Below are 22569 nucleotides of genomic sequence, written 5' to 3'. Positions count from 1 at the left end.
CCAGGAGGGGATGCTGCGGATCCTCCTGGGCACGGTTTGGGCACGGTGAGTGGGTCTGCAGGGATTCCCTTCCTAGCGCTGGGATTTCCTTCAGGAGCACCCAGCCCTGGCATCTGGGCAGCCCCATCCTGCACCCCGCTACAGCCCAACACTGACATCTTGTGGTGCTGGGGGAAGGCCCCAGTGTGTCCGGTGGGAAGGGAAACCCTCCTAGATACCTGCAGAAAGCTGGGTCTCCAGGGATGCCCTGGGACTGCTGCTGGAGAGGCAGCAGAGGTTGGGAGATCCCAGCTGGCACTGGGGCTGGACCTTCCTGCTGCCCCTTTGATGCGTGCGTGTCCTCCTCTCACAGTGTGTGGCTGCGACCTGGCCCAGTCGGGCTTCTTCTTTAAGAACCAGGAGTACATCTGCACCCACGACTACCAGCAGCTCTATGGGACCCGCTGCGACAGCTGCGGGGACTTCATCACCGGAGAGGTCATCTCTGCCCTGGGGAGGACCTACCACCCCAAGTGCTTTGTCTGCAGCACCTGCAGGTGAGCTGAAGCCATCATCAAGGGCGCATGGCCCCCCTGCAGAAGCCCTGTGCACCCTTGGTTGTGCACCAGGGAGAAGGCTGTTCATCAGCCCACAGCCCCTCGTTCCCCGCTCAGCACCGCAGCAGACACCTCCTCTGCCTTTCCTTAGTGGAAACCCTTGGGAGGCAATGAAATGGCTCCGACCCTTCCCTTTGCTGCCTGGAGACCTGCCTCAATGCCTGCCTCAGTCCTCCTGCCCCAGAACACATCCACATTCTCTGCCTCCCCTTGTAGCCCTTGCCTGCTCCCTGGCACCATGGGTCCTGCTGGCCCCTGGGAAAGGAGCTTAAGGAGCCCCAAGCACTGCATGGAGGGGAGCAAGCGGCTCATGCCTCTCCACCTCTCCTTGGCCACAGGAAGCCGTTCCCCATCGGAGACAAGGTCACCTTCAGCGGGAAGGACTGCGTTTGCCAAAACTGCTCCCACTCTCTCATCAGCACCAAACCCATCAAGATCCATGGGCCCAGCCGTAAGTTGACTGCTCTGGTGTTACGTGATGGCTACGAGGAGAGGGACCGCATATGTGGCGGGGGGAGGGACGGATGGATGGATGGACGACAGGTCAGGCTTTGGGGCCAGTGTGCAGCGCTGCATGGAGCCATGGGCGTTTGCGGAGGTTTCAGAGGAGGAACAGGGTAGTCCTGCAGCTCCACCCAGGACTGCAGGTCACCGCTGGTTTCGGAAACTCCCTTGGCCTGTTTGTGACCTGGGCGGGTGCCGCCACCCTGGCGGGCACTGTCTGGGGCAGTGGGGAGGTTTCAGAGTTGGTTTTGCTCTGAGGCGGTTCCCAAATGTTGCTTTGTGTCCAGCTGCGCCAAGGTCTCCATCTGAGCGCGTCCCAGGACTGCCTGCTCAGCTTTCCCAACGCTGGTGTTACTCACTGCCTCTACAGGCACTGAAAAGGCTTCTTTACACTCACCCCCTAGCGCTCAGCAAAACCTGGAGCATCAGTGCCTGCAGCCAAGTCCTGCAGCCAGGGCTGGACCCAGGACCATGGTGTCCTTGTCACCTGGTCACTATGGTGGCACCGATGGTGGCTGTTTAGATTGAGTTATCAGTCAGTGCTAATGGGTCCCTGGGAGCACCCCCAAGCTTCCTCCCCCCAGGTCTCACCATGGCCTCAGTGGAGTTAGGGGACATAGCGGGGTTTGAATGAGGCCCAGCCAGGGGCCGGGGCTTCCCTCATCTTCCTCCAAGGGCATCTCGAGCGGCCCAGAGCTGTGGCCACCAGACAGTACCGCGCTGTAACCTGGAGCGGTGGGCAGGGGAAGGGCAGCCATACGCTCTGCCTCTCTCCTGCTTTCTTCTCCCTTCCCGTCCCCTTCCCCTGGCTCTCCTCCCCGGCCTGCGGCGCAGGGTCAGCTGAGGGCACCATGCTTTATTCATAGGCAGCTGCAGATGTGGCCTGCTGCCTGCATGTGCCCCTTGTGGCCCAAGCGGCCCTGGCAGCGCCACCCAGAAGGGGTGGCAGGGGAGGCGTGCCAGCTGGAGCCCACGCTGGTGCGCTCTGCAGGGAAGACATCCCTAGAAGAAGGATGCTGAGCCTCTCCCTGCAGCCCCAGCCCTGCGAGCATCTCCAAAACCAGCAGGACCTGTGTGAGAGAGGGACTGGATCCCAGCTCAGTCCAGCTGGCCAGCCTGCTTTTTGCCAGGAGTCAAAAGCCCTCCACCCACAAGCTTTGTCCAGCCATCAGGGATGTGGTACAGAGCTGTCTGGGGATGAGCCGGGTGGAAAAGCCTGCTCGGGCTGCCTGTGCTGTGCTGCTGCGCCTCCCTGGTCATGCGGCAGGGAGGGGGTTAAGGAGAAACCCCATCCGGGCAAACCTGCTGGCCAGGGGGAGAAGAGGACAAGGAGAAGTCAAGGTCAGGGGTCCGAGGCCTATGTGCTTCCTGCTCCCAGCCTTGACGGCAGCCAGGGGAAGCGGGGAAGGAAGGGAGTCTCGTAAATACCGCAGCGGGGCCGGACGCGGCTGCCGGAGAGCACAGCCCTTCCTCTGCTGCGCTGGCGGCCGGACACTTCCCACCGCTCCCGCCCTGGAGGGGAGCCCCCGGGGACCTGCCAGGGCAGCATGGCCACGCACTCGCCATGGCTCAAGCTCGCCACCCAGCAGGGAGACCCGGCTCTGTGCCGTGGCCAGGGTGGCTGGGTGCCAGCAGCACCTCGGAGGTCCCAGCTCCAGCAGGAGACTGTCCCCCCTGGCTCCTTTGCTGGGAACAAGCAGGGGTGGCATATTCTGTAAAGAGATGATTCCCCATGAAGAAATGATCCCCAAGAGGCTGCCCCTGGAGCAGTCTTGTGAGCGGGGTGTTTATAACAGCAGCATCCTCAAGAAAAGGGGGTCCTTTGGGGCAGGGCTTTCCTCTGGGTGTGAGGGGTGCACCGGCGTAAACAACCAGGGTGCCTCTGTGTGGGCCAGCAGATGTGGGTGTTCCTGCCATGCTGTCGAGCCCCCCACCAGAGAGCTGCAGTGGTCCCACACTACCCCCCTGCTCCTTCTGTGCCCCCAGACTGCGCAGGATGCAAGGAGGAGATCAAGCAAGGCCAGTCCCTCCTGGCCCTGGAGAAGCAGTGGCACGTCAGCTGCTTCAAGTGCCAAACATGTGGGATCATCCTCACCGGCGAGTACATCAGCAAGTGAGTGCCACCGCGCTGGTGGCAGGCATTGCCGTGCCTGCCATTGCTGGGCCATGCCCCTTGGGGCTGGGGCTGCAGCGAGGGGGGTGCCCAGTCCAGCTCACTCACCACTTACCCTGCTCTCCTCCTTCTCCTGAAGGGATGGCATCCCGTACTGCGAGTCCGACTACCATGCCCAGTTTGGCATCAAGTGTGAGACCTGCGACCGGTACATCAGCGGCAGGGTCCTGGAGGTGAGTCCCAGGGATGTGGCCACCCAGCCCCACTCTGGAATAGGGACCATGGGTCCCACCCTGAGGTGCATGCCTTGGGGAGGCGTGGGAGTTTCATCATCCTGCACCCTTGTCATGCTGCCCTTGGTCTCCTGGGGCCATGGCTCTTCCTGAGGTGGGTGTGTGGACACAGTCTGACCACCTTCTCTGGAGGGTGGGAGTGGGGGAAGGAGAACCACCGTGCTGCAGACCTTTGGAGAGGTGGCTTGGGTACTGGAGCTCCAGAAGCAGCCAGAGCACTCAGTGGCCTGGGTGTGCAGCGAAGTGTCTGGAGCCCAAGATGCGGGGACACTAGCCTTAACCAGCTCCTATCATGCCTGTCTCTGGAGTGTCCCCACCATGCTCACCCCAGCCCACCTTCTGAGCGCATCCCTGTGCAGGCAGCCTGCCTGTTGCCTTGGAAACGCATCCAGCACGGCTGCCCGCTGCGGAGGAGCCCAGATGAGGAGCTGCAACACCCTGCCCACAGGCAGCGCACCCCTTCGCGGGGCAGCCACTGAAGCAGGGGGCCCTACCCTGGGCCAAATCCAGAGCAGGCTTTGCTCATCAACTTGTTGGCCAGCAGGAGCTGCTCTGGCAGAGCCACTGAGGGATGCAGGGATCCCACAGCAAGGTATGGATGCAGGTGGCTGTGGAGGATGTTTTGGGTAACGGTGGAGCTGCACAGCGGGGAGAGGTGGAGGGAGCAGGACTGGCTGTTGGGGAGGAACAGAAAGGTCCATCAGGGCTGGTCCTTCTGTCAGCCAGGCAGTCAGGTCCTTCCTGTGGTCCCTGCTCCTGGAGGTGAGGTGTCCTGTCATGCTTTCTGTTTCTACCCCAGCATTTGCAGGGAAAAAGAAAAAGCTGGAAAATCTGGTCTGAGGGCAAACTAAAGGCTCAGGAGGCAGAGAGAAAGATGTCAGAATGAAACCTGTTGTCATTTTTTGACCAGTGATGCTCGGTGATGCTGTGGGGCTGGGCTGTGGTGGTGTAGAGACACAGCAATGCAGAAAGTGTGCTCAGTCACTCCTGAGACCTTCTCTTTGTGGGAAGGGAAGATGTGAGTGGCATTGGCAGCCACCCCTCTGCCATCTCCAGACAGCAGAGATAGGAAGCTGTATCCCAAAATCAGAGGTACTGTGGCTCCACAGAGAGCCAGACTGCAGGTGCTGGGCCTGGAGTAGCAGTGGCTGTGTAGGTCTCCAGCCTGCTCAGAGCTGTTCCAGGACATCTCCAGCCTATTTCACTCGCAGACTACCAAGAAGCGGTCACCTCTTCTGATCCTGCCAGCTGGGCTGGCCTGAAAGCACCTAGCCTGTCCAGGGCACCTCTCCCAAAGCTGGAGATGGGTGCCAGGAGTCCTCCAGCATCTTCCCCCTCTTCAGGGAGCTGCCTCAGCCTGGGAATGTTTTCTGCTGACTCCAGGCTTTGGCAGCAGTTGTGGCACTGGATGCTCTGAGCATGAGCTCAGTGCTGCAGTGGCTGCCGTGGGCTGGCTGCCCATCATGGGGCCACTTGATTAGCAAACATCTGAGCAGGGCAGGGTGAAGCCAGAGGGTCCCCTGAGGTCAAATCCCTGTGGCTGCTCCCCTGGGCAGTCCGGTCCCTGATAACTCAGTGCCAGTATAGAGCATCCTCAGCCACCCCAGTAGGGCAAGCAGGCTGGGCGTTGCATGGGGTGGGATGTTCAGCATATGAGAGGAGCCAGAGAGGACCGGGGACCCCTGCCCTGAGCTCGGAGGCTGTGCTGCCAGCCCTGGGGCACTGCTGCCTCCTCGCTGCACCACTCTCAGGGTTTTCCTCACTTGGCGCAACCACAGTGGAGTCAGAATGAGCATAGGATGTTCCTCTGATGCATGTCTGATGGGACAGACAGGGCAGCTCTGCAGGGCATGACAGGGTGCGGGTGGTGGCAGCCCACCTGCAAGCTGGAGACAGCCCCAGGGCAGTGGCGAGGAGGCAGCCTTCCCCGCTCTGCCTTGCCTCTAGCTCCCTAGGCTGTTCTCCCAGTGTTAGCTCTATGTTCCCTCTGGCTTTGTCCTTCACCTCTTCCCTGTGCCTTCCATCCCAGGCTCTGCTCCCAGCGTTGGCTCTCCCTGGCTGGAGTGGCTCTGCCGGGCTGTGGGAAGAGGCTGGCTGAAGCCCACGAGATGCTCCAGGTGGCCATCGTCTTGCTTTAGCACCTTGCCTATTACAACTGCACCCAGGCCAGGGAGCCCTGCAATTCCAGTGAGCTAGAATTAATGCACCTCAGCACCCAGGGTCCCTGCGGGCAGAACCAAGGTGCCACCTCCTCGCAGGTGCCATCACGGGCCCAAGAGGAGCATCGGGTTTGGGTGCCGGGGGACTGTGCTGGGTGATCACCACAGAACCCATGTGTGCTGTGGGTACCCCTTGCCTCCCCACAGCCGGGGCTGAGCCCGCCCTTGCTGGGTACATGCCTGCTCGTGGTATTGAACCATCTCCTGTAAAACCAGAGGCTCTGATTGTCTTCTTCAGCAGAGTGCAAAATGGAAAGGGCGCCTTTAAATAATTTTAGATCTTAAAGAGCCTTCTCATGTATCCCGGCAGCCTCTGGGCTTTCCCAATCGCTCGGAGCGCGGCCAGGCTTGGATGATTAATGAGTCTTTAAGGGACCACAACGAGCAGGTCTCTTCTCTCACAGCCTCTACCAGCCTTTTACGAGCTGTAACATTAACGAATATAAAAAGAATGAGGTTTGTGTGTGTTTTGGAGAGTTGCTCCTCCAGGAGTGGTGGGTGTTGAGATGTTGGGTGTTTTTTGGAGAAGGTGGGACTGGGTTGGTACATACCACTGTGGGAGCAGCCAGCCTCCTTCCACCTCCACACCCCGCTCTGCAAAGCATCCCCTTTTTGCACAGCCTCACCTATCACACAGCCCATATAGTCTAGATAGGAGAGGAAAAGATGTATATATATATATATATATTTTTTTTTTTCCTTCCTGTCCGCACAGCCAGTCTTTGGGAGTACTAAGGGGATCCAGAAGCACCAAACCCATCCCAGATTCAGAGAGGGACTGGGGAAGGTGTCACATCAGTCATCAGGACCCCATGTCCCCTGCATTAGCTTGTCTCTAGACAGCTGGAAGTACAAGGGATGAGAACTGCAGGCATACTGGCCTGAAGTGTTCAGGAGCTGGGCTTTCACTGGGTTATTTTTCATCCCTTTTCCCTATTTATGGCTGTCTCCTCCAATTGATGCAGCTCAGTGAGCCTGCCATGGGTCCCTGCTGCAGAGGGATGCTGGCACAGTGCTGTGATGGGCACTGGGCTGGGGCCTTCCTTGCTGCTCCTCTGTGTGTCTGTCTTTTGCAGCTCTCCCACCAGTGACTTTCCTGCCCTGTCATCAAGCTTTTGGGTATGAACTTGGGGGTATTTGGGTTGTGGGCTCACTTGGGCCAGCCCAGGAGTAGGTTGTGCTGCTGTGAGCTGGCACAGGGAGGTGCCTGGGGTGCAGGGCTGTGTCCCTTCCCTGGGTTGAGGTGCACTGCAATGAAAGGAAGAGGACTCCAAACTCTCCCACTCGTCTCCCCTGCCTGCCCTAAAACCTTTCACTCATTTTTGGCATAAACTGGAGGGAAAAAGCCACTGGCTGCTGTCTGCACTCCGAGGACATGGAGTTCCAGGTTGATTTTTATGTGCAATCAGCTGGCAGATTCTCAGTTATCCTCACAGCAGATCTTCCTGTTGATCCTCCCTGTTTCAAACCGGCTCCAGCCCCCTCTATCATAACCCTCCCCTTTGTCAGCCAGAGCCTTGTCTTCCTTCTGCTGCCTTAAATTATCCTTCCTCTTCTCTTGGATTATTATGGGAGTAAAATGTCCTTTGGGGTTGAGCTCTGAGAGTGCAGCCCAGATTCCTCCTGCCCTGAGCCAGCTCCTGCCTCCCCGTTTCTAGCCCAGAAAATGAGCCTATAATTGAAATGCTTGCAGACACTTTGAGTGGAAACAAGCTACCAATTAAAGCTATTATCCCTGTCAAAGAGCAAAGGGAGCAGCCCGGCTCCCGCTCAGCTGGGGAATAGCATGTCGCTAGTGCTGAAGTTTGGGCACAGCTTCACAGAAGGAGAAAAGTTTCTTGAGGGAGAGGGAGAAGGGCTGGCAATGGTAGCCAGGGAGGTTCCGACAGCAAGAGGAAGCCTGTGCTTTACAAGGTTTATCTTCAGGACCCTTCTTCTCCCTTTACTGCTTCCCTGCTGCAACATCCTGGGCCACATTTGCTGTTTCTCTTCAAAGCTCTGTAGAGGGAAGGAGCCGGTGCAAAGCATGGCTGCTTGGCTGAGCGTTACAGCAGAGGGTCTTGGTTATATCCAGAGTCTAAGGACAATTTATAAGGTGTGATGTTTATAGGGGTACCTTCCCTGGGGGTTGGTTTGGGACCTCCTGGCTCTGCTTTCCTGTGTGTTGGACAGTTGAAGGAGAGCAGAAGGTTTCCGGTCTGACTCATACTCCAGCAGTCAGAAGCGTTAGTGATGAAGTGGTCTCTGGATTCTCTGTGTGTTGTGGTGGTCTAACGAGGCCACCCTGGGCAGTTTTTCCCATTCACTCTGTCATCATCTGCAGCAGCGAGTGATGCCAGGGCCACTTGCCCTCAGGAACGTGAGCAGGTCACCATGTCCTGCCTTGCTTAGGGACCACTCTTCTCTGCTCGCCCTTGCAGGCAGGAGGGAAGCACTACCACCCCACCTGTGCCAGATGTGTCCGCTGCCACCAGATGTTCACAGAAGGAGAGGAGATGTACCTCACAGGTAGGGAACCTGCTGCAGCAAGAACATGGCTGTGCAGAGGTGTGCTGGCTGTGGGGCTGTTTAAGGTTCGGGTCCTCATGGCGATCGGTGCCAAAAGGGTGTCTCTGTGCAGCGGAGACCCAGAGCCCACCAGCAATGCCAGAGACACCTCTTTGCTGCTCCCCAGCCCCTGTGCTCTTCCTGGACCATGTGGCAATCATTTATCTCCATGAAAGCTTGCCTGCGGCTGAGTTGGAGGAGTCTTTGTTTCTCGTCTTTAGATTTTTTTTCCCTGCGCAGCTGGGGACGGCTGCCGGGCTTGCCTGGATGTGTCCCTGGCCTGTGCCCAGCAAGTAGAGGTTGGGATGGGTGCAGGATGACCTGCTCCCTGCTCTCCCCAGCCCCAGGGGAGGTGCTCAAGGACCCCTTTCCCGCTGCCCCCATCTCCCCTCATCCAGTTTACTCTGCGAGCAGCACCAGAGGGGTAAGGCTTTTGCTTGGCACAGCCAGATGGTTTGGATTTGGTTTTGGCACGGAGTTCATCCCTGCCTGGAGCTGCCTTAGGGACTATTTTCAGCACAGAGGGAGGGTTTGTTTTCTCTCAGTAACCTGTGCTTGTCTGTCACTTTGAGTCACTAATGGTCCCATGAGTGGCAAAGGGGGAATTGTGCACTGAGAGAGCCAGGGTGCCAGCAAAGACGTGTCATGAGCAGCAAGATGGATGTGCTTAGTGTCCATCCCAGGACATATCTGGGTGAAGCTCAGTGCCTTTGCTGGTTCCAGTCTGGAGGGGGTGTGAGGGGCTGTGGGTGCCCTGGGCTCGGTGTTACCCCATGTTTAACCAGCAGGAGCTGCCTGGCTGAGCACCAGTTGGGCTGAGCCAAAAGCACACCCGGGTTTGCTGTCACAGTTTAGTAGTGTTGGCCACTATGTCTCAGTGCTTGGGAGCTGTTTCATACCCACTGCCTTGCCTTCCCAGTGGGCACCTGCCTGTGGCTGTGCTTTAGGGGAGAAGGCACCCAGGAAAGCCAGTGGGACCCAGCAGGTGACCTCCCTTCTGTATCCTTGGGGCTCACCACCTCCCTCCTGCTCTGCTCCCCATGGAGAGAATCCAGTTCCTACCTCCTGACCCTTTGCCCTCCCCCAGGAGCTGCCCCCCAGCATGCAGGGGTTGCACCCCTATAACACTGGATGCTCAATGGAGCTGCTGCTGGAGAGAGCACTGACATGTCCTCCTTGGGGACCAGACTGTGGGCTGCAGGTCGGTGCGGGGGGTGGCAGGGACAGGATGGGACTCCCCTGTGGCAGGAAGAGCTGGACCATCCCCAGCAGCAGGGGTGAGCTGTGCGTGGAAACACTTTCTGTTTGCTGTGTTGCAGGCTCCGAAGTGTGGCACCCCATCTGCAAGCAGGCAGCCAGAGCAGAGAAGAAGCTAAAGGTAGGCAGCAGGGTGAGGGGCATCTCCGAGTGGTGGCACGTCCCACATGATGCTGTCCCCAAGTCCCTGCTGGAGGTGAACTGTTGTGGCCATGTCGAAGCCCAGGGTGGCTTCCTGAGGCTGGCACAAGCTCTGTCCCTGCTGCCCAGAGGATGGTGGGTGGCCAAGGCGGAGACTGTTAGTGGGGACCTGCCTCCTGGCTGGCAGCAGCCCATGCTGTGGCCAGGGAGGGGGCACAGCAGTCCACTCGAGATGTTGCTCTTTCCCTGTGCCCGGCTGGCCACTGCCCACTGGGTCTTGCCAAGCCACTCACCAGACTCCGGATCTGGCCCCAGAAGAGGCCAGGACACGAAGCTGGATGGCAGGGCAGCCTGCAACGGCCATGGGCACTGGCAGCAAGGGGATGAAAGGGCAGAAGAACCGGACCTTGAGTGAAATCCAGCCCCACAACCAACAGTTTGCTTGCATTGTGCATGCTCAGGGCTCCCTCCCCGCCATGCTCTCACCTGTCCTCTGCTTTCCTGCCTCCACAGCACAGAAGGACGTCAGAAACCTCCATCTCGCCCCCTGGTTCCAGCATCGGCTCCCCAAACCGTGTCATCTGCGTAAGTACAGCTCTGCCCTCCATCTATGCGGGGCAGGGCAAATGTGCCAGCCCCAGGGAAGGGAGCAACAGTTCCCGGTGCTGCTCTGCAGCATGAGGTGTCCCCCGGGGACGAGCCCAGCATTTGGGGACAGCACAGACAAGCCATGCCCCCTCACCCCAGCAGCATGCCATGCCGGTGGTGCTGTTGGCACAAACTGGGAGCGCTTGGAGGGCACAGTCCCACCCTCCCAGCTCCTCTGCCCCTTCCTGCTGCTGCCTCTTGGGCATCTCCTCTTACCTCTTCTGCTGCTGGCGTGATGGTGGGCTCTGTCTGCTCTGTGCCGGCTCTGCACTGTGCGCTCCAGCCTCCCCTTCCTTCTCTCCTCCTCTTCCTTTCCCTCTCTCTGTCTCTGTCTCTCCCTCTCCCTAGGCTAAAGTGGATAATGAGATCCTTAATTACAAAGACCTGGCAGCTCTTCCCAAGATTAAAGCCATCTATGAAGTGCAGCGTCCTGACCTCATTTCCTACGAGCCCTATCACAGATATACATCGGATGAGACGCTGGAGAGATATAGCTATGGGGAGGTACTGAGTCTCGATACACCCAGTGCCAGGCCGCACAGGGAGCTGGGCCCTGATCTGGGGAAACGTGGGAAACTGCACGTGGGTTTGCTCACTCCAGTGGGAATACTGCAGGGAGTCAGGAGTTGGGGTAGGACCTCTCCCGGAGGCTCTCTGTCACTGGGAAGAGAGCTGGAAGGGAACCCGTGATGCTGCTGCTGCAGAGCAAGAAGGAAAGCAGTGACCTTAGCTGATCACTGTGCACTGCCCACGCAGTGCCGCAAGCCCGACGTGCAGGGACAGACGGTGCTGCGTGGGAGGAGACATCACCCTCGGGAGCGAGATGGCAGGGAGCTCACCCATTGCAGCCTGCAGCGTGAGAGGAGGAGGGCAGGCAGCACGCGTGCATCCCTTCGGGCTGGAGGGACAGATGGCTGGCAGGACAGCCTAGTGGCTCAGCCCAGAGCCTGGCCCGTGGCAGGCAATCGTCCTACACGCAAGGTGCCTGCTCCCCCTTAGCTGGAGTGGGGAATAAAGCTGGCCCAGGCCACCCAGCCCTGGCATGGTGTCTCTGGAGCACAGCAGGGCTGTCCCTGTTGGGTGGAAGTGGAACGGGGCTCAGTCAGTGCATTTTTGTGTGTGATGAGAAGATGCCCAAGCAGCACATGGCGTGGGACTGCCCTGCCCCGCTCTCCCAGGCAGGCTAGGGCTGCTGGATGATTTCAGTAAGTCTGTGGAAGAAGAGCATCTGAGCAGCTCACACAGAGGTGGGGGAACCTGAGGTAGACCTAGAAGAGGACTTTGTAATGGCCAGCGGCAGCATCTCTTATGTCTCCAGTCCCAAAGCTTCTCACAAGCCTGCCTTCCTGCAGTGCACCCAGTGACGGTGCAGGCAGTGTGGCCATGGCCTGCTGTGGAGCATGGTGGGGCCAGCAGCCGCCTTCCCCCCCCTTGCAGCCGCATGTGTTGAGGGGCTCCACAGAGGTCTCCGAGAAGGGGTGCAGGCTGCGGGTTTGGGAGGTGCCATCCTCACGCCAGCTCCTCTCCCTGCCAGGGGCTCGCTGCCCGGCATCCTGCCATGGCTTCACTCCGGCTGTGCCACCAGCCGCCCTCACTGCCTGCCAGCCATGATGAGGCTGTAACGTGGGGAATCGAGCTGCTGTGGGACCTCGGTCTGTCACTGCTCCCCTTAACTGTGTGCGCTCTCTCTCTCTCTTCCCCCCTTTGCCTCCTGCCGCCTCCAGTCCCTGGGGACCCTCTCCCCGTACTCGCAGGTAATGCCCCTGGCGGGCAGTGAGAGGTCTGTCACCTGCTGCCACCACAGGCTGTCCCTCTGCCCAGGGACCACTGGGTTTCTACTGAATGTCCCCCTGCCTGGGTGCTGTCCCGAGGTGGGGGGAGATGGGGGAACCATCTGGGAGGGTCCTGTCCTTCAGGGCCTGTGGAGAGTGGCATACAGCCCTCCCTGGCAGAGCAGACCCAGCGTGCAGCTTCTCCCCCATGGAGGGGGACACTGGAAACTGGGAACAAGCTCAGGGGAAAGGGATGATTTCCAGGCAAGGGGGTGAAATCCTCTGTCCAGACACTGTCTCCTGGTCCTGAACCCTGGGCTTCGCTGCCTGTGCTTTGATGGGGAGGCAGAGCAGCCTGGGGACACCTCCAGCCATGGAGGACATGCATGCTGCCCAGCCTGTCACACCACAGAGCATACATCTTCCTGGGCTGCCACAAGCACGGGGAAGCCCAGCCATGGGACATCTCCCTGCAGGGCTGGCAAGGCACTGACTTGCCTCATCCCTCATCCCACCAGCTCTAACCCTGCTTCTCTCCACACCTTTCCCGGTCCCCAGGACATCTATGAGAGCTTTGACACCCGGCAGAGGCGAGCCTCCAGCCCTGGCTACATCGACTCCCCCACCTACAGCCGCCAGGGCATGTCCCCCACCATCCCAAGGTCCCCCCACCATTTCTACCGCTCAGGTGAGGATTTCATCTGCAACCCCAGGCTGGGCTAAGATCAGACCCCCAAGAGGAGCAGGGACCATCAAACTGTCCCCTGCTTCTCCCAGAGGACCTTGGTGGTCCCTCCTCTAGCAAGCAGGCAGGAGGCCTGGGGGATTCGTGGGGGGCTGACACAACAGGAGCTGCAGGGCAGTCACTAACTCTGCTATGTGCATCCTCCAGTTCCCTGACTCTCATCTCGTGAGCAGTGAGGGGAGGCCGAGAGGGGCTTTGTCCTGGCTCAGACCTGAGCTGGGGCTCATGAAGGATGGGGTGGGGAGGGAGGCGGCCCCCAGGTCCAGTGCAGACCCCTCAGCTAGCTTGGTAGCTCTGGGAGGGGTGTGCACGAGAGTGCTTGTGCCCAGCCAGTGCTGCAAGGGGGGTCCTTACACACACACACACACACGTGTGTACGTGCCCTGGAGCATGTCAGGGGGGAAGTGTGTCTGTGCCATGTCTCCCGTCCTTCGGAGCCGGGGAGAAACAACTGGGAAAATACAAGGTCAGTAAGTTCGGAGGTCCCGCACTCCCCGAGCTACCCCTGCGCTGCACTGCCAAGGGCCCATCACTGTTTGCCTCTGCAGCACGCTCGGCTTTCCTCTCACCGGCTGCAGGGCAGCCTGCTGCCCTGTGACAGCACCCGCGCACGGGGATTCCTCTGCATCTCGCCTTCTACCGGAGATGCGGGAAATCTCCTCTTGCTCCATCACGCCCCATCCTGGACCACGGACCGGTGCACGTCCCTGTCACCCCCACCACATGGGTCACCCCCTGCTCTTCTAACACCGCTGCACTTAACACCCGTTTTCTTCTGCCTCTTGTTCTCTCTCTTGGTCACTTATGGCTGCTTCTGCTCGGCACCGTGTAGGCACCGAGAGCGGGCGCAGCTCCCCCTACTATAGCCAGTTAGATGTGAGGTCCTCCACTCCAACCTCATACCAAGCGCCCAAGCATTTCCACATCCCAGGTAGGCTCTGGAGCACCCTGGTCCCCGGGGAAGCGCCGTGTCTGTGGCATGCCCGCATGTGCCGTCCCCCCTGTGTCGCATGCATAGCTCCGCCGCCTGCCTAGAGCCAGCTGGCAGCAGGATCTACCCCTGGTAAAGGCCATCCATAAACAGGACCTGCAGCTTGAACTCTCCTCCCTCCCCATCACCACCCAGATGTCCCAGAGCCGCCTGGAGTCTGCTTGGTCCTTGCAACATCCCTCTTCTTCCTCTTCCCTGACCTTCCTCCACCCCCCTACACAAAGATGAATTCCCTGCAGAGAACCTGCCCCCTTCCCTGCCTCCTCCCCAGGATCACGAGCTGAAACGTGTCTGCCGGAGGCCTTTCCGCACCCATCTGCTACAGATGACTATTTTATACTCCCCCTAGGGCCCGCTGCTCCCTCCCCCCAGACTCTTCTGGGCTTGCCAGATGCCTGCTCCCCTTCTGCAGGGATTGCAGGGGGCCACCAGGTAAGGGCCACCACCCACTCCCGGCCACACAGAGCCCATGGGGATGGGGATGGAGTGGGCAGAAGGGGAGAGTGGGGAGGGAAGCAGGCAGAGCTGCCCATCCATCCTTCAGCATACACAGTGGGGCCAGAGCCTTAGACCATCCTGCTCAGCTGTAAGCATCTCCCACTGCCCTTGTCCTCCTCCAAAGCATGGGAATGAATCCCACAATGTGTAGCTGATGCCCTGGGACAGCACCATGAGGACACCCAGAGGCTCCCCACCATGGTCCCCTGCTCCCATCCCATCCCTGACAGGGTTCGGCCCCGCTGCCTGCCCTGTCCTGCCCTCCTGCTGACGGTCGGTGGTTTATGGATGGCCCCCTCCCTGCTCTGCCGGCTCCGCTGCCTGGCCCCTGTGCGGGGGCTATAACTCTCAGCACCAGGCTCCAGCTCGCTTTCCCTCCCAGCTCGCTCTTTTCTCTCTGTGCTGCGGAAAGAGGCTTTGGCTGATGTTTTTTCACCCCAGGTAGATTGCAGGTGGTTCTGCTAGGCGCTGGCATCCCGAGAACCCGCACCAGCGCAAGCCGTAGTGCATTGCTGCTGGCTGGCAGAGGTGGCCGGTGGTTCCTGGCTGTGCCGCTGCCTCCTGGGACCGGCAGTGCTGGCCGCCCCGCGGTGCATGCTGTCACTGGGGTGCTCACTGCATGTCCTCTGTGCGCACCACTGCCCAGGGCAGCCCCGGGACCGTGCTCCTGCCGCCCCTCCCGGAGCTCTGGCCCGGTGCTGCGCTCCCCTGGGATGCGTGGACCCAGAGGCGGTTGTGTGATGGAAGTGTGGTGTGGGGATAGTGTCTCCTGCAGGACCTCTGTCCTGTCCGCTCTCAGCATGCCCACGCTGACCTCCCCTTCCTCCCTTCTCTCCTTTCTTCCCTTTCTTTCTTCTGCCACCAGCTGCCGGCGAGAGTAACATCTACCGGAAACCTCCCATCTATAAGCGACACGGTAGGGTCTGCCCACTGGGCTCTGCTCCACGGGGGGAGTGGGGAAGGTACCAGTGTGGGGCTTGGTCTGGCTGAATTGTGTTTAGGCACAAGGGTGGGAGATGGAGCGGGCATCAGGGCAAGAATGTTGGGGTGCTGGGCTTTGGTGGGCTGGTGCTCCTGCTTCCCTTCCGGGCAGCAGAGTGCAGGGTTCAGCGTGAGAAAAAGGCAGCTTTGGACCACATCCCTGTTGTGAGGGATGGAGGGGAAGGCTGTCAGCAGCACCGGGAACAGGGATAGCTGTGGCCATGGAAGGCCATGGAAGGGTGGCAGAGCGGACAAGAGTGGCCATTGCTTGCTGATGCCAGGAGCCAGAGCCTCAGGAAAGGGATGAAGAAGGTAATCTACAGTTTCATATGGAGACCTGGAGAAAAATCACAGCTCATCCTGAATGGATGCTCTAGAGTGAAACAGGCTTGGGCTTTGTTGGGAGGGGGCGGGGAAGGGAGGCACAGGGGTGTCTGGTGTCTCTCAGCAGGGCTGGCTTGTGCTGTCCCTGCTTGCTTCTGTGTGTAGAGGGACAGCAGCTCCCCCCACCCCGAGCGGTAACTCTGTCTCCTCTCTCTCCCTGGGCTCTCCCTTCCCACCGCCCCGCTGCTGGCTGCACCCGCTGCTGTAAGTAGCTGCTGTTGGCAGGGTCCCGTGTGCCCGCTTGGGGTGGTGGGATGGCTGTGCCACACAGCCTGTCCTTGATCCTTCTTCCCCTGCGGGTCTCCTGGCCTCTGGGCGAAAGGCGCGGGGCTCACCCTTGGGTTTCTTACACCGAGGCTCAGTCCCCAGCCTGCACAGAGCTCTGTGTGTGGCCCTGCTATGGGGGCCTAAGCCCCTGCTAGAGCTGTTGGGGTCACCACTCTGTTCTCCCCTCTGCACAGCCCACTGCTGCCTTCCCCTGGCTGTAACCCACCAAGAGCCCTTCCCCTGCCAGAACTGAGCCTTCTCCATCCCCTCCTGCATCTGCAGTTATAGCCCTGGGTGATGGGACATCCTGGGGCACGGGGAGGTTGATGGCACTGGGGTTGGGATGAGCACTGTGCAGGAGCCAGAGCTTGTCCTGGTGCTGTGGGCTATGAGCCATTGAGGTCCCTTTCCAACAGCCCCTCTGCTTGTCACCATCCCCACCGTCTGCCTCTGCACCCTTGTCTCCAGGAGGTGTCAGCAGTCTGGAAATGGATTATTGCCAGTTCTGCTCAGTGCTGTCCTGGACATAAATTGCTGGCAGCCACTGGGGAGAGGGGAGGGAAGAGGATTTTCCTTCGTCCCAGGGTGGATCTTTGCAAGTCCTGCCGGTGGGGTTCAGGGTCCTCGTTACAGCTCTGCCTGCTCCCTTTGCAGACCCTGCAGCCACGAAAAGCAAAACCAGCGAAGATATCTCACAGTCATCCAAGTACAGCCCTGCCTACTCCCCGGACCCGTACTACCACTCCGAGTCAGAGTACTGGTCCTTCCAAGGCTCCCCCAAAGGTAACAGCCCCACACTGGGCTGGGGGAAGGGGAAACCGATTCCTGCCCCCAAACCCAGCTATTCCCTGGGAGGGAACCCTGCCCTGAGTTGGGTCTGGACCCTAAGGTGGGGTTGGGCTGAGATACCTGCCAAAGTGACCCCAAAATCCTAACAGTCCTTGGGTCTCACCTATCCCCATGCAGCTGGGGACTGTCTCCTCCCTGCCTGCATCCACCTTCATCCCCATCTGACTCCCAGTGTGTCTCCTTGCAGCCCCACGGGCCCGGAGGTTCTCATCAGGAGGTGAGGAGGACGGGTACGACCGGGGCATGCACAAGGTGAGTGATCTCCCTGCCCAGGCCTGGCAGGGGGGAGCCGGCAGCAAGCTGCCCCCGTGGCGGTTGGCTTTGGGGAGGATGCTCAGCCCAGCTCCGCCACCCGAGAAGGGGCCACCGCCGTCCCTGCTGCCCTCTGCTATCTCTCTCCCCGCGGCCACCCCCAGCATGGGGCCAGAAGGAGGGGGAGTGCACCCCCTTGCTGAGGCACCCCACCCCAGCACCTTGTTCTTGGAGACAAGGGAGCAGATGGGGAGGTGCCATTGCCATCGCTGCTGGGAGGTCGGGGAGGGCCCGGCAGGGAAAGGAGGGGTGCGAAACGGCTTTCCTTCCCTGCCCAGATCCAGAGTGGCATCGGCAGGCTGATCCTGAGGGAGGAGATGAAGGCTCGGTCCAACTCCTACGCAGACCCCTGGACGCCCCCGCGCAGCTCGGCCAGCAGCAGAGAAGCCCTGCACATGGCTGGCTATGAGGGCTCCCTCAACGGCTGTAAGGACAACCCTGTCCATGTGTCCATGGCCCCAGCCCCTGTGGGAAGGGGTGGAGAGGGAAGAACAGGGGACTGGGAAGGGGTGGTTGGAGAGGTGCTGGGCATCACAGGTGGGCTTGGGAGGCTCTTTTCCTCTCTGGAGGACTCTTATCTGTTCCCTGTGCCATGGCTGGGATGGGGCATCACCTGGTGGGTGTTTGCAGTCTGTCTGTTCAGTCTGGTGAAGTTCCTCATCAAGTGGTCAAAGGGTCCCTTGGAAATCTCACAGCACAGCCACGCTGGTTTTCCTCTGACCTGTTTTAGGCTCGCTGCCTCTGTACCTCCTCATTAACAGCACATCTGGAGCCTCTTGGCACCCCAGACCCGCTGGCTGGCCCCAGGGTTGCCATCCTTGCTTGCAGTGCTCTAACTGTGCAGCACCCAGGGCACCCAGCCCCTCTCCCCTCGGGGCTGCAGGGAGTCCCGGGGGTGTTGGGGAGCCTGGCAGCACAGATACCCCTGCCTGCTCCATGCTTTCTTCCCTCCCATGCGTGTCTACCCTCATGGAGCTGGGGCTGTTCAGGGATGCTCAGGGAGCCCCTCAGCCCTGTTGGGCTCCTGGGAGCCCCAAGGAGGACCCGTGGGGCTGGCAGCTGGGCATCTCTGCATGGGGTGGGGTGCTCGGTCCTCCCTGACACACAGTTTTGCTCTCCTTGCAGCTCCCCGGACGCACTATCTGGCCGACAGTGGTGAGTGTGTGAGCCCGTAGCCCTCTGCAGCCAGTCCTCTCTGGCTGTGAGGTCCAGAGCCTGAGCTGGAGGAGATGCTGGGACCGGGGTGGGGGGAGTGGGGGGAAGAAGCAGGGGGAAGGAGCCCTTGAAAGGCTGGACCAGGGTGGAGCTAAACCAGGGCAGAGTTGGTGGCAGTGCCAGGAGAGGACGGGTCACAGAAACTTCGAGGAGATCGTGTTGAGCTGAAGGGTGAGGCAGGAGGGCTACCATGGGAAAGAGATGTTGGGGGGAGGGATTTCGGCACAGGAGGAAGCCAGGCTGGAAATCAGTTGGAGCTGAAAGGTAACAAAGCCAGCTGAATTTGGAGCTGGGCAGGGATGTGGAAGCACAGTAGTAGGTTGGCCCAGGGGTGCTCTCCTAGGGTGTGGGGCTCACCTCTGCTTTTTTCCTTATGCACCTTGGTGGCTTCTTTGCAGATCCCCTCATTTCGAAGTCAGCCTCCCTCCCTGCGTACAGGAGGAACGGGCTGCACAGGGTAAGTGTCTCCTGCCTCTGCTCTGCCACTGCCAGGCATCTCTGCACCCTTTATCATTCTCCCCAGACTCCTCAAAGCCCCCTTTCAGGACTAGAGTGTCCTGCTCCCCGCCTTCTCTGCACCCCTGCTGTCACTGCTGGTCTGTGCTAATCCAAAATTACCCTTATTGGAGACCAAAGTGCCCTGTCCTGGCACTGCAGGACAGAGGTGCCTGCCCTGAACATCCTGCAGGACACATTTCAAAGGGACGCTGGTGTTTCAGAGGCACTCTGGTGTTGCTTCCCAGCGCTAGAGCTTTGCTTTATACCCTGGGGAAGTGATTGATGGGGATGGGGAGACCTGATCCTGGCTCCGTGTGACCTGGGCTTGTCACTTCACCCCCTTGTGCCTCAGTTTCCCCACTGCCAGGTGTGGGGAGTGGGTCCTGCTTTGGGGTGGGTGGGAGGTGGTGTGCTGAGCATCTGGAGGGGGACCCCTTCTTAATCCTCCCTTCCTGTATCCCACCTGCAGCCTCCTAGTGCCGAGCTTTTCCACTATGACAGCACGAACGCCGTCAACTGGGGGATGCGAGGTAAGGCACTGGGGAGCAGCATGGGCAGGGGACCCTGTGGGCAGGGAGCCAGATGCCATGGGGCTGCCTACCCCACCACAGGCAGCTCTGGAAAATGAGGTTCGGGCTGGAGGGAGGAGAGGGGGGAGACAGGTGGGGGTCCCTGCAGCCCCCTGGGGAGGATCCTGGCAGTGGAGGCATCAGCGTGGCTCACATCTCTCTTGTCTTTTCTCTCTCCCCACAGAGTACAAGGTAAGATGCTCCTGCTCCAAGGAGCGGCTGCCAGACGGAGGTGTGAGTGCCACCCAGAGGGAGTCCCAGAGCTATCTCTGTGTTTTCCCTGGGCCCTTCAGGAGGAAGCTTTGTCATTTGCCTGCAATACCCTACCTTCATTCCCCTCCATCCCCCACCTGACATCCCTGTCCCGGGATTGTGGGGCTCAGACCAGAGTCCTTCCCCTCCTACCAGGGTCTCAAGCACTTGGCCAAGCAGAAGTGTCTCCTGAGTGAGGAACAGAGAAGGGTGATTGTGCTGGTGGCTCCCTGCTCATACTCCTCCCTGAGTCACTCCTGGTTTCGCAGAGTGAGCAGGCTATTCCAGAGCCATCAAGGTGACTTAAGGTAGATTAGGGTCACCCTGAGAGCAAGTACCTCTTCTGTCTTGTCCTGTCCAAGCCCTGGAGGCAGCTGTGCCACCCAAACCCTGCCAAACATGGCAGGGGAAGGCTTTGCCCTGGTGGCCCCCACAGCCTCATTCCCACATGTGCTCCAAATGTTGTCTTCTGGCTCTGGACATACCCCATGCTCTTCCTGTCCCCATACAGATATACCCCTATGAGCTGCTCCTGGTGAAGACGAGGGGGAGAAACCAGCTGCCCAAAGATGTGGACAGGACTCGGTTAGAGGTGAGGAGACCCTTTTCCACTGGGGACAATCTCCTCGGGGAGGCAGTGTGGAGCTGCAAGGGGCTTGTGGACGTGTGGGGAGCATCTCCATGGCTCCCCAGGCGCACACATATGCCAGCACACTGTCCTGGTGGTCCTGCTGCTCTGCTGGCTGGGCAGAGCTGTTCCCCATGCCCATGGCACGAGTGCATTTGGCAGGAGCAGGAGGGAGCTGGGTGCTCCTGCTCTCCTGGGTCAGCATTGCACCCAGCTGGACAGGGGATACTGCTGGACCCTCTCCTGTGCCCTCATCCCCTGCTGCAGCTATACGGCCCACACGGTGGCCATTTGCCCTGGGTGGTGGCCATGGTCCCTGGCCCTGGCCCAGCATCCCCTCTCTCCCCAGCGCCATCTCTCCCAGGAGGAGTTCTACCAGATCTTCGGTATGACCATTGCCGAGTTCGACCGCCTGGCCCTGTGGAAGAGGAATGAGCTGAAGAAGCAGGCCCGGCTGTTTTAAATGCAGTGCACTATAAATATATACATACATATAAATATATACATAGAAAGATCTCTATATTGCAGCTCTGTATGATTCTCGGTGCTGTATGTGGCAGAGGCGCCCTCTGCACCCCTGAGAGTGAATTGGAGTCTCGCAGACCATTTTATGCTCTTTGTTTCCTTTTCTTTTCTGACCCTGTTTCTGGATCCTTGGGTTCTCCCAGGGGCTAAAGCCACATGGGTCTGAGACACTTGGCATCTGTCATTGCTGCCCCATAGGGGCAGAGGGAGGAGGATTTTCCTGCTGCAGGCACATCACCCGGGACTGGGGGAAAGCAGGGCTCTGGGATGGGGGGGGTGGGATGGGAGTGTTCCATCCCCTCTGCTCAGCTGGTCTGATGAAAAACATCCTGGGTACGTTTGCAGGAAAAAGAGATCCCACCACGGGCTCCTTATTGCCCTCCCAGCCTTTAACATGGCCATGCACTGGGGGCACCTTCAGCCTCACCCTCAGGATCAGAAATACAGAGCTTGGGGCAGGGGACAAGGAGGAGCAGTGGTGGGGAGCAGGGGTGCAGCCCCATGGGTCAAGGTGCCAGCCTGAGCCCTGATGCAGCCTGAGCTGTTGGCTTTCCCTGCAAACCCAGTGTTGTGACAGAGCCAGTTTCTCCTCCCAAAGTGCCAGAATGGTGGCTGTCCAGGCTGTCCCAAAACCAAGCCCTTCTTAAATGAAAACAGCCAAAGCCACCTCCTCCCTTGTGCAGTTTCTTGCTGCTCTTCAGGTTTGTTCAGGGCCAGCAAGTCCCGAGAGCAAACAAGCTGAGATGCCACCCAGTCCTGGGCCACTATGCACCGGCCTTATTAGAGGTGTTGGGAGCACCTGGGGGACTTGGCACCCACAGAGCAGTGGTGGGAGCAGTCTGGCTGGGGTAAGGGGTGCCAGTCCTACTAGGTCCTGGCCCTTTTTGGGGGGTGGTTCTGGTGTCATCTGTGGTGCTCTGGTTTCCTATTTGCTTGTTCGGCACAATTTTCAGGCATACTGCAGGACTGAGCAGTCCCAAACAGGCCAGCAAGCCGTGGGGGATCTCTGCAAGACCTGGATCAGCAGCGTTCCTCTGAGGGGACAGCGAAGGTCCCACCTTCACTGTGCCACAGGCTAGCTCTGCTTCTGCCTGTTCTGGGAGTCTTTGAAACCCTCTTTTCCTGGTGTCTCCCATCAGGTGGATCAAATGTCCTCCCTGCCATCAGCACCACCACTGTTGGGTGCAGAGCTTGCTCAGCTTGTTGCCCAAAAAGGCCATCACTGGGTCCCAGAAGAGACTTGCAGGACCCGTTGCAGGGGTTTGCCAAGGCTCCTCAGGGCAGGAGATCTCCCATCAGCAGCAGCCCTGGCGCTGGGAGCTTTGTGCTGGCATGGAAGGGGCTGGGGCCTGAGGTGGAGATGGCAATATTGCACTGGTAATTGCTCCCGTCTGCTTTAGTGCAGCCGTAAATAAACCAATTGTGTTTATAATAATTTCACCCTTATAAACTACAGCTCCCTAAATCAAGCTCAACCATTTGTGGCTATAAAAAAATTCCATCTCCAGCAGCAGTTTCAGCGATAAAGCCTAGAGGATATTATTAATAATAATAATAACACAACAGAGGGAGTCTTTTCATTTTCAAAGTGTTTTATGGACAGTAACTAACTGTTCCCCACAACTACCTGCATGGCAAAGATGGGGAAACTGAGGCAGAGCTCATTGCTATCCAGGGCCAAGCAAGCCTCTCCAGCCCACACCATTCAGGGGCAGCAGACACCCCGTGGGACCCTTGTGGGCTCCTGTCACCCCTGGGGTGAGCT

At 59.3% G+C, this 22569-nt stretch overlaps 1 protein-coding gene across 3 annotated transcripts in view; it reads left to right on the top strand.

The window, feature by feature from the left end:
* Window positions 1-20887, top strand: part of ABLIM3 (actin binding LIM protein family member 3) — a 55237-nt gene extending 34350 nt beyond the window's left edge. Inside the window, exons 3-21 of one of the 3 annotated variants that reach the window (XM_074156605.1) lie at window positions 353-536; window positions 935-1047; window positions 3087-3213; window positions 3353-3446; window positions 8146-8233; window positions 9592-9650; window positions 10184-10255; window positions 10667-10822; window positions 12043-12072; window positions 12649-12778; window positions 15190-15240; window positions 16620-16739; window positions 16993-17057; window positions 17396-17543; window positions 18243-18272; window positions 18731-18789; window positions 19300-19365; window positions 20163-20243; window positions 20629-20887. In XM_074156605.1, coding sequence (XP_074012706.1) covers window positions 353-536; window positions 935-1047; window positions 3087-3213; window positions 3353-3446; window positions 8146-8233; window positions 9592-9650; window positions 10184-10255; window positions 10667-10822; window positions 12043-12072; window positions 12649-12778; window positions 15190-15240; window positions 16620-16739; window positions 16993-17057; window positions 17396-17543; window positions 18243-18272; window positions 18731-18789; window positions 19300-19365; window positions 20163-20243; window positions 20629-20742 — 1787 coding nt within the window. In that variant the 3' untranslated portion in view covers window positions 20743-20887. Of the gene's footprint in view, window positions 1-352; window positions 537-934; window positions 1048-3086; window positions 3214-3352; window positions 3447-8145; window positions 8234-9591; window positions 9651-10183; window positions 10256-10666; window positions 10823-12042; window positions 12073-12648; window positions 12779-15189; window positions 15241-16610; window positions 16740-16992; window positions 17058-17395; window positions 17544-18242; window positions 18273-18730; window positions 18790-19299; window positions 19366-20162; window positions 20244-20628 lie in introns of all 3 variants that reach the window. The other 2 variants (XM_074156607.1, XM_074156606.1) reach the window with 2 other exon arrangements.
* Window positions 20888-22569: the final 1682 nt, after the last annotated feature.

This window comes from Numenius arquata, chromosome 11 (assembly GCF_964106895.1).
Source record: "Numenius arquata chromosome 11, bNumArq3.hap1.1, whole genome shotgun sequence".
In the NCBI taxonomy this organism is placed as follows: domain Eukaryota; kingdom Metazoa; phylum Chordata; class Aves; order Charadriiformes; family Scolopacidae; genus Numenius; species Numenius arquata.
The sequence above is the reverse complement of the archived record's forward strand: the minus strand, read 5'-3'. Positions and strand labels throughout refer to the sequence as shown.